We start from the raw sequence: 11,062 nt of genomic DNA on the forward strand, positions 1-11,062 counted from the left end.
CATGCAACTCTCCCAACGGGTGAATCACGACCCTAGGAGGGTTTACTCAGAAGCAAGCCCCATTGCCAGCAACTGAGCTTAATCTCCCAGAATAACAAAGGATTGCACTTTAGTTCTTCACATCTGTGGGGTTTAACAGCACTTAACAGGGTTACCTACACTGCTTCCCCAAAATTAGGTCTTAGGTTTAATGCTAATAATCGAGCCCACTGGCCCAGGCCAGCCTAGATGTGTGTATGTGGGGGGGGGGGGGGGTGTGACTCTGTTTGTGCGTGCCCACAGACAGGGCTCTGAGTGCCACCTCTGGCACCCGTGCCATAGGTTCGCCACCTCTGCAATAGAGTGATTGTTTTAGGAAACCTGCCCAGCTTGTGATCTTGGAGGCCCACAAATGTTCTTCTCTGACAGGACCCAGACTGTTTCTACCCGGAGATTATTCTCTGTGTAGCTCTTGTTTCTGAGCGGAGCACCTGCATAGCAGTTTTCCCGACACTTCCTTTGCTTCGCGTCGTAGCTGTCATAATATTGCATATTTCTTGCAAATCACGGCTTTACGGAGCTAAAAACAATGGTCTGTTTACGGACGATTGCTTTTACCTCCGTAAAGCCGTGATCTACAATAAATAAATAAATATGCAGTACGCATAGTTCAATCCTATGCAGACCTATCTCGTCTAAGTCCGCTGAGATGAATGGGCTTAGACTGGAGTAACTCTCTTTAGGGTTGCATTGTTGGGAAGAGTCCTCTTGAGATCGCAGTACCACGGCGCTGCCGGCAGGGGGCGTCAATCCCGCTCCACATCAGGTTGCAAGGAACCTACTGACGTCAGCACGGCTAGCGAGGTTCACTTCCGTCATGAAACGGAACTTGGTCTTCCCGCCCGAGCGCTTTCATTGGGTAGAGCGGCGCTAAGAAAATCATGGTGGGTCCTGACTTCCGGCTATTACAGGAAGTCCATGCCATATTTCCTGGAGTGCTCGGACCCTCGTGTGTTGCCCGTTTTTCTCTTCCCCCGGAGCGAAGGAAGGATCGCTGGGGGTGCTGCGCGCAAGGAAGCCGGAGAAAGGAGCGCTTCGTGTCTGCCTGGTATCCTAGCGATAGGAGGAAGAGGCATCCAAAGAGTTTCTAGAATCGGGGCTGGAGATTTCTTCCCATCCTCTGCTCGCCATCTGAAGCTCACACATCCCTAAGACGGCAGTATTGATAGCCTACTACGCAGGGGTGTTGTGAAAGTGTATGCATGAAAACCATATATTAATTTGACGCATGTCCCCATAAAATAACATTACGGGGAGAAAGCAGGAGGTGTTGTTGTATTTGTTTACATGAATGCAGTTTAGATTAATGTTGGAATAGTAGTCAGATAGCTCCATTCATTTCCAAAGAAAGCTCCTGCACTTTCTAAGAATTGCAAAAGCCATAGTCTGCAAGTTTTCCACACCAAAGACTTGCCCGTTATCTCCAGGTGGCAGCAAAGAACCCACCTGTGTCAAAGCGTGGATTGTGGGCAGTAGAACAGGACAACTGGGGTCAGGAAACAAACCAAACATGATGTGAGGAGGAAAAGAGGAAACCTGGCCCGACTTGCTGCTTTTCCCAAAAGATAAGAGAGGAAGAATTTATGGCATTTTTGTCTAGCAGTCGGTCTTTCCCTGAAGCTTATGGCTTTCCTGATGGTTCTGGCACACGATTTGAAAGATCGCTGGTATCAAGAAGACGAAGAGTTTGGATTTATATCCCCCTTTCTCTCCCAAAGGGACTTACAAACTCCTTTCCCTTTTTATCCCCACAACAGAGACCTTTTGAGGTCTGTGGGGCTGAGAGAGTTCCAAGCAACTGTGACTGGCCCATGGCCACCCAGGAGCCCTTTGTGTGGAGGAGCAGGAAACAAACCCAGTTCACCTGCTCTTAACCACTACACTGCTAGCTCTCCAGCATGAGAAACCTTGGCCAAGAGTACCGGTGCAGTGCTGTGGTGGGGAAATCTGGTCTTTCTCACAGGGCTGTTGTGAGGACACCCACAGGGTAGACTTTTCAGGCAGTGTGAGTTAACAGAGCTCTTGAGAGAAACTGAAGTGAAACCCTAGATTTCGCCTACGTATTGCTGTGTGCTTGAACAAAAAGTAAACCAGTAAAATTTAATACTTTGTATTTTGAAGCGACATTGTCTAATATGTCATTTTAAAAAACCGAATAAGTTTAGAGCTGTTTAATTGTTGAGGTCAGCCTGGATTCCACATTGAAAGGAAAACTAATGCCAAGGTTTCTTAGCTTTGGGATGGAGCGTGTAAAAAGAATGAATGAAATACCAAGGAGAGGACAAAACTACACAGGATGCCTGTTTTGGGCTCTTTACAAGGCCTCATTATTTTTTGATCCTATAGTTTCCCCTGGCTTGTGAGTGGAAGAAGATGGCCCTCGTTCCTTACGATGACACCCATCTCTGGGGGATGCAGAAGCTGCACAGGCTGTCCTCTGTGTACTCTTTTGCCAACCACACGATCCAGATCCAGCAGAACTGGAAACAACTCGGAGTTGCTGCTGTGGTCTGGGATGCGGTAGGTTGCAGTCCAGTGAATGTGTATCGAACTGTCTTCAAAGAGCAGCAGGTGTGGTGGTTGTGGGGTTAGGGATACAAAGGTGTGCTTGTGTCCGTGTCCCGGAGGTGGTTTGAGGGAGTTGGACCTTTCAGATATATTACCTTCTGCTACAGGAATAGACACCAACTGGCTACTGTAAGTTTTCTGGGCTGGTAGTTTTCTGCTCCTAATGTTTTGCCCTCATCTGTGGCTCTCAATGTTAGGGGCAAACAACTGCCAGGCAGCAACTGCACAGCCCGGAAAACCCATCTTTCAAATCGTGTGCCAGAACCATCAGGAAAGCCATAATGCAGTGATGGCGAACCTATGGCATGGGTGCCAGAGGTGGCACTCGGAGCCCTCTCTGTGGGCACTCACACACAGAGTTCGTCATGTGGGGGGTGGAAAATCACCACCACCACCCTGCACATACACAGACATCTAGGTTGGCTTGGGCCACTGAGCACGACGTGCGCGCACCGCGGTGAGCAGGGAGGACTCGGCTGGCGGGCCTGGTGCCTGTGCTCTGGGTGGCTGCTGCCCGAGGGGGGAGGGTGTAGAGGAGGCAGAGATGCTAGAGAGGCACAGAGCGGTGCGCACGGGACTTGCTGGAGACTAGAACAGGCTGGCCCCTGCTCAAGCGGGTGGAAAGGAGGAAGAGGGAGCTAACCGTTTTTTTCTAAACTAAAACCTCAGTATTCAGGTTAAATTTTTGGGTTGGCACTTTGCGACAAATAAGTGGGGTTTGGGTTGCAATTTGGGCACTCGGTCTGAAAAAGGTTCACCAACACTGCCATAATGGCTTCCTCTGCTAATTTGTTTTAGCAGAAACTGAGCCTGGCATTCTCTCCTGCCTTTTGTTGTTCTTTAGCAAACCAAACAACACTTTGTGAGATGTATCAGGGTGCCTGGAAGGCATCCTCATGAATTTATCACTTATTTCACAAGGGGATACTTCTGAGTTTGCAGTTTAAAGAGGAGGACGTATTAAGTATGAGAAGCGGATAAAAATTATCTCCATAGCACTGGGGATCAAATGGGAAAACTCTGGGTCCTGGAATGCCATACAGGTGTTCCCAAGTGCCATTAGCCTTCTTTTAATGATAAGAGAAAATTTGTACCCACCAGGCTGAAGACTAACAAATCACAAGGTATTTTATAACATCATAGCAATGTTGAAGAATTATTTCAAAATAATTTTGTACAATACAGGCACATAGGAACACAGTAAATATTTTTTCTTTTTTAACACAATAACAGCAACAGCTAGCCAGAATCTAGATAATTACTGGCCTCGTTAAAAATTCAAGGCTGTTAACCAAAGAACAGAGATTTTTTTTTCCTCAATGATCTAACATATAATCACGTTGGGGTCGCGCTTTGCAAAATTGTTTTTTCTTATGCCTCTCGCTTCACCCTTCTTTTAAGCATCCCATGTGATTCGTGTGGGAAATGAAACTCTTTAAACTCCTTGGTGTACTGTATTAACTAGTTGTTCTGTCTGTCTTGGCCTAGGCTGTAGTCCTTTGTACATACTTGGAGATGGGAGACATTGATCTCCAAGGGCGCTCGGTGATTGAATTAGGAGCAGGAACTGGCTTGCTAGGAATTGTCGCGGCCTTACTTGGTAAGCATTTTCTTTGTGGAGTTTTCAGCCTTAACCTGATTTTATCATCCGGCTGGCAAGCAAAAGGAGCTTCTCTGAGGCCCTTTGCACTCATATAGTCTCTTGTTCAAACTGGGCTGCTAAACTTAGAAAGCAACAACGTTTGCTATGACAAGTGCCAGTTGGACTGAGGTTGGAAGTTTGGTGCATCGTGTTTTAGTTGGTTTATTAGGATGGTGGCTGGAGCGAGGTAACCTCAGCTTCCACCCTTTCCAGGGCTCAGGTTTTTAGAGTCTTTCCTTGCTGTTTTCTAGAAATGCACACTATTTTTGGAAACTTCAGTTCTGTTTGGTATTTATCAGTAGTCTTCCATGATCAAGTCTCAAAGTACCTGACAACAGGTGTAATTTGGCTTCTGCAGAAATGCGAGGAAGTTACTGGAAGCGGCCCTTGCAGTGACGTAATTGAGCCATATCCTATCTCGTGTTTCTTCTTCGGAGAACACGGTACAAGGTTATTTTCAGCAGTACCCCACCCCTAACAATAATCATTTTTATCCAAATCATATCGCAACTCTAGATTGGACTGATAACAACCCCATCAAAATAGCCTTTTGATTTTTGCCCAGAGCAACACTGTTTGGAAATGAAAAATCAGAGCTTGATCTTAGAGTAGCTGTTGTGCAAACATAAATGTACTGAATGAAACTTATTTTCCACTGCTGTGTGGCAGGGTCCAGCCCTTTGGTGGTCTGCCTCCAAAATCTGGGTAAAAGTTTTGCTTCTGTTTTGCAGCTAGGTAAGTCACAAGAAAAAAATGTCCTACGAAAATGTCCTACAGGAAATAAGAAATCAAAATGATAGGGCAAGTTTACAATATTTATAAGACTTTTATTTGTAAGATATTTATAATTGTGTAATGACATGATGGGTATCTGGCAAACACTAAGCTATAATGTTGTGAGTCTTCTGGGTTATATGGCCATGTCCCAGTAATGTTTTCTCCTGATGTTTCGCTTGCATCTGTGGCTGGCATCTTTGCCAACCACAGATGCAGGTGAAACGTCAGGAGAAAATACTATTGAAACACGGCCATACAACCTGGAAAACCCACAACATCCTAGTGATTCCAGCCGTGAAAGCTTTCGACAATACACTAAGCTAGAACATTTAGGGCATTCCAAAGGTGGCTGTCATCCTGTTTAACCAAGGAGGGAATAAATGCGCACTTTGTAATCCTCTTTTATTTGTAGAGATTGCTGCGTCTTTAGTACATCAACTGAAGAAACTTTTTGGATAACGTCATGATTGTAGACTTGACTTCCAGCTATAATTTACTAGCAGGGCACCTGTGCTTCGCTACGCATACTTCATCACAGGCTCTCTATGAATTTTGGGGTGACATTCAACATACTTCTTTACAGCCTGTTTGTGAACGTTGGAGTGACATGCAGCATATTTTCTCACAGCCTGTCTGTGGACTGATGGGTTTGTTTTCGCATATTTTGCAGCAGCTTCCTGTAGTTGTCTTTTTCTAATGCAATGTGTTATTGCTCTCTTTCACCTGGTGGGCTCCAAAAGACATCATGTGGAAGATAGGAATGCAGGATGGACTCAAGGTCAGAAGACTGAGATAAAGTCACCTGGCCCTGAGTGCCTCCTATCTGTTTGCCTAGGGAAAACGAAAGTGTTTTGCTATCAGTTTGCTCATCCCCCCCACGGTGCTTTTCTGCTTGATGCCAGGCTCCCGCCTGACAAAATGCTACTAGGGGTTTCCACTGTTCCACTGTAAATGTTCAATTGAGACAAAATACTTGAGTTATGAAAACTGTGTTGGACTTTAGCAATTTATTCTTTACTTGTATTGTCGAAGGCTTTCATGGCCGGATTCAGCTAGTTGTGGCGGGTTTTCCGGGCTGTGTGGTTGTGGTCTGGTAGATCTTGTTCCTAACGTTTTGCCTTCATCTGTGGCTGGCATCTTCAGAGGTGCATCACAGAGAAAAGTCTGTTACAAAGTCTGTCTAATTTACTTGTTTAATTTCCCCCCCATTAGGTGCTCACGTTACAATCACGGACAGACAGGCTGCCCTGGCTTTCCTCAGATCAAACGTGCAAGCGAATTTACCCACAGACATCCAGCCAAGAGCCGTTGTAAAAGAACTGACGTGGGGACAGAACTTGACAAGCTTCTCTGCAGGACACTACGACTTCATTTTGGGGGCAGACATTGTTTACCTGGAGGACACGTTTGCGGATCTTCTCCAAACCCTGAACTATCTGTGCGCTGACCACACCGTGATCCTCTTGTCTTGTCGCCTGCGGTATGAGCGAGACCAGAACTTCCTGATGATGTTGAGAGGGTTTTTTTCTGTCCGTGAGGTTCGCTACGATCCTGGTAATGATATACATATATTTGAAGCACGGAGGCATAAACAGAAAGACGAGTTGTGACCCGTTTGGCCGCAAGCTTGTTTGCATACCAGGATTGTGCTTGAATCAAAGGACCTAATTTAAGACTTCCATTCAAATCCAGTACGAATTATTCTGATTTGAACTTGGGGTGGGCGTGGGGATTGGGTACAATTCTGACTTGACCAAAATTACGAAAGGCCCAGTGAACCGTTCGTTTGTGAACAGTCTCACTGGAGGCAGAGACAAGGCAAGAAGGAAGTGCCGAGTCTGTTCCTTCTGCTGTGTTTCTTGAACGATAACACTGTGCAAAAGCTAGTCATTGGCAGCCCTCATCTCCCAAGATTTTCCATGTGATAACCGAGTTCAGCACATGAGGTGTAAAAGCTGAAGACCAGAGGAATGTTTCCTGTGTCATAACATGATCACCACGACAATGGGTGTGACTGGTGTGACCCATTGGACATGTATCCGTGTGACCAGGGACCACTTCTGGTTTGGACGCAGCTTCAGATTACAGTGACCAGAGACTGAGGGAGAAAAACGTCATTCCATCTTCGCTCCTATGAGCTGCCGGCTTGGATTTGCGCGCCTTGCTCTAAGGCAGAGACCCAGTCTGAGCTAAGACCAACTTGAGCATTTCTAAGGGATTCTTTGACAGTTCGATGGCTTTCTCCCACAAGTTTGGAAACAACAATGAGTCCTAGAATATAATGGAATCAAAGATAGGTTTTGGGGTCCCCTCCTAATGGCCTGGCTATTTAATGACTTGTGTTTTATACGTTATTTTAGATTGTAAGCTGCCTTGAGCAGGACTCAGAAGAGGTAGCATCGAAATACTCAAAATAAATACCTTCCAAATCACCTCTCTCTCCAGAATCCAGCTAATGTGTATTTGTATGCCTTAGAAGTGGAGATACAAAAAGAAACTAGGCTGATTATAGTTACCCATCATTTTTGGGGGGCTGTCAAGTCACAGGCCCTTTAGGCGTGTTGTCGTAACTTTGCAGTGGGGTTTTCCCATGTCTTTTGTTGAAATGGGATTCTTCTGCTGCAAAGTATCGACCAGTTTACCCATCCGTTCTCTCTGTAATATCTCCAGCTGGAGAGGTTGCTCTCTGATGCCCTTTTTCTTTTCGTGTGTTGTCTTGGGTCTAGTGCACAGGTGTCAAATTCGCGGCCCTCCAGATGTTATGGACTACAGTTCCCATCATCCCCTGCCAGCATCGTGCTGGCAGGGGATGATGGGAACTGTAGTCCATAACATCTGGAGGGCCGCGAGTTTGACACCTATGGCTCTAGTGTTATTTTGCTAGAGATCATGCAAATTTCATATAGATTTCACTGATCGATTGTTCCAGCGATAGACTGGTGGTGTTAAAAAAGAAAGCTCTTCTGATCCCTCTGAACTGCTGCCCAAAGAGGAGGAGTAACTGCTGTTGGGCGGGCGGGCGAAGGCAGGGAAGACTGAGAAACCCAACGCAAGCCAAACGCATGCTGTCTCCCTTTGCTTTCCCTGCGAAGCAGAAGGAAAAGTTGCACTTTCAGAGGTTTTGGAATCCTTGGCAATTCAAGCACAGTTATTTTCAACGACCCACTTGAATTTCTCTCAGTAGTTGCGTGGGCACATGCACACATATAGAAGATTAAATCCTTGGAACCACTGAGTTTTGTTTTGAGCACCTGGCTTATTTATCTGCTTGGCAGTCCAATCCAGAGGGAGGGGGGGATCTTCCTCTGGGGCTGGCACACACCCAAGAAGCTACTTTACCTGCCCCAGGTCTGTTGGAGCAGAAAACTGTGGCCGAGGATGGAACCAACCTTAGTCGGCTTCCACTGCTTGCCCAGCCTTATTGGTCGCCTTGATTGCGCCTCTCCAGATGTTCAGGAACTACAATTCCCATCAGCCCCTACCAGCATGGCCAATTGGCCATGCTGACAGAGGCTGATGGGAATTGTAGTTCCTGAACATCAGGAGAGCCGCAGGTTCCCTACCCCTGCCCAAAGGGCTCTAGGCGGCTGGCTCGGAGATGCACCATGTTTTTTGTGGTGTATCTCTTATCCCCTATGGGGGATTCTTGGTTCCTTAGCTTTTTGGGAGGTGGGGCTTCCTGCACCTTTTATTCTAATGTTTGCTCACTTCTGTGTTTAGTGTGTCATTTTCCAGAAATCAGCCATAAGAAGCTTCTCCATCATGTTCTCAATACAGCCCTACATGAGGAGTTGGGGATTGGCTTTCCAAGCGTGGTGTAATGGTTATGCATTGGGAATCTAATCTGGAGAACGGGAATTCCCCACTCCTCAACATGAGCAGCAGACTCTATCTGGGGAACTGGATGTTTCCCCGCTCTGACACATGAAGCCTGTGGGATGGCATTGGGCTAGTCAGTTTTCTCCAAACTCAGCCCCACCTACCTCACAAGGTGTCTATTGTGGGAAGAGGAAGGGAAAAGGTGCGTGTAAGCCACCAAGAGTTTGGATTTATATCCCCCCCTTTCTCTCCTGCAGGAGACTCAAAGGGGCTTACAATCTCCTTGCCCTTCCCCCCTCACAACAAACACCCTGTGAGGTAGGTGGGGCTGAGAGAGCTCCGAGAAACTGTGACTAGCCAAGGTCACCCAGCTGGCGTGTGTGGGAGTGTACAGGCTAATCTGAATTCCCCAGATAAGCCTCCACAGCTCAGGCGGCAGAGCTGGGAATCAAACCCGGGTCCTCCAGATTAGATACATGAGCTCTTAACCTCCTACGCCACTGCTGCTCCAAAAACCAAACCTTTTCTTCTTGTCACACCTGCTATTTAGCAGAACTGGATCACTAGTAGAATCTTCTAAGCCTCTCCCTCCACCTTTGCCAGCTAACCCCACATATATAATTCAACATTTGAAGGAACAAGGAAATAAAAATACCACCCCACAAATAAAAGGTACCACCTCACAAATTCACATGGGCTTACCACAATGTGGGCACTACAACTATACTAAACGCACACTAATCTCTCCGCACCAGGGTAGAATTGTTTCCACAAAAGGGCTAAAGCAAGGGATGAAAATGCCAAAAGGCTGGCACAGATCTGTTAACAATGCAAGTCTTTCATCTGTGCCCCAGACATGAACTGCTTTCCAAGTGCGCAGTCTGAGAGCAGCCAAGGGTCATTGGAACTAGTTGCTATCTTTGGTACAGTAGGGTGATTCAAATGCCATTGATTTTACATGGCAGGCGTATGTAAGCCCCGTTTGAGCTAGCTGACGTCAGTGAAATTGAAGCAGGCTAACTGGAAAGGCGCACACCGCAACGAGTGAAAGCGTCATTTCTGTTCAGCGTGATTCTCAGAGAGGAAGGCAGTGCAGTTGTCTATGGCACTGGCGTGCTTAACTCTCATTACTGTAATGGGGCCGGACAGTGCCTTGATCCTTCTGGCTTGGTTCCAGGGTCCTGCGCAGGACACAAATAGCAGCTTCCACAAATGCTATGGGACTGCTATAATCAGAAGAGTCTACTACAGTTGCATCCACAAATATCTTTGGATTTCAGTCTGGGCTTTCTCACACAAGGCACAAAACATCGCTTCTGTGGGTGGGATTCTGTGGGTGGGCATAGGAGGTTAAGAGCTCCTACATTGGCTCTAACTCGATAAAGGCAGGTTTACTTAAGAAGGGGACATGGCTCAGTGATAAGAGTAGTTTTACTGGGGAGGAGCAGCAGTGGCGTAGGAGGTTAAGAGCTTGTGTATCTAATCTGGAGGAACCGGGTTTGATTCTCCGCTCTGCCACCTGAGCTGTGGAGGCTTATCTGGGGAATTCAGATTAGCCTGTGCACTCCCACACACGCCAGCTGGGTGACCTTGGGCTAGTCACAGCTTCTCGGAGCTCTCTCAGCCCCACCTACATGTGTTTGTTGTGAGGGGGGAAGGGCAAGGAGATTGTAAGCCTCTTTGAGTCTCCTGCAGGAGAGAAAGGGGGGATATAAATCCAAACTCTTCTTCTTAGAAAACTTTTTAGAGTTAGTGGGAGGCAGCAAACAGACCATCACGGGGAAATTTAAGCAGGGGTCCCCAACTGTTTTGAGCCTGAGGACTCATTTGGAATTCTGACACGGCACAGCGGGTGCAAAGCATATTGTGAAACTGCTGGTCTAATTACCGTTCTGGTAACTGCGTTTTTTGCTGATCTCCTTCTGGAAACTTGGTGCTGGGTTACGGCCAGTAATCCGTGCTCTGGGCTGAAATTTGAAGTTGGACACTTGTGGGGAAAATAGCAATGACTGCCTTTGATGATGTTCCTGCACAATACATGTTCTGTTTTCTGCAGGGAGGAGAGCAGCAGATCTGACTTTCTCCAGAAGATCAACCAAACGAGAGTACTTCTGCTAGTATATGTTATTCCTAATTTTATTGTAATTGCTAACTACTGCTGAAGCAGATGCGTCTAAATAAAGACACCCCCCCTTTAAAAAACAAGAGAAACTTGGA

The 11,062-nt window shown here is 46.6% G+C and overlaps 1 protein-coding gene across 4 annotated transcripts; it reads left to right on the forward strand.

Moving 5' to 3' along the window:
* Positions 1-906: 906 nt before the first annotated feature.
* Positions 907-7,464, forward strand: METTL21A (methyltransferase 21A, HSPA lysine). 4 transcript variants are annotated; one of them, XM_048487033.1, is made up of 4 exons: positions 907-923; positions 2,386-2,559; positions 4,096-4,207; positions 6,239-7,464. In XM_048487033.1, the coding sequence occupies exons 1-4, from the start codon at positions 921-923 to the stop codon at positions 6,634-6,636; spliced, it is 687 nt and encodes a 228-aa protein (XP_048342990.1). In that variant the 5' UTR covers positions 907-920; the 3' UTR covers positions 6,637-7,464. The 4 variants fall into 4 exon arrangements, with proteins under 4 accessions (XP_048342990.1, XP_048342992.1, XP_048342991.1 ...); XM_048487035.1 differs by lacking the exon at positions 907-923 and adding an exon at positions 962-1,306; XM_048487034.1 differs by lacking the exon at positions 907-923 and adding an exon at positions 962-1,235.
* Positions 7,465-11,062: the final 3,598 nt, after the last annotated feature.

This window comes from Sphaerodactylus townsendi, linkage group LG02 (genome assembly GCF_021028975.2).
Source record: "Sphaerodactylus townsendi isolate TG3544 linkage group LG02, MPM_Stown_v2.3, whole genome shotgun sequence".
NCBI classification, from domain to species: domain Eukaryota; kingdom Metazoa; phylum Chordata; class Lepidosauria; order Squamata; family Sphaerodactylidae; genus Sphaerodactylus; species Sphaerodactylus townsendi.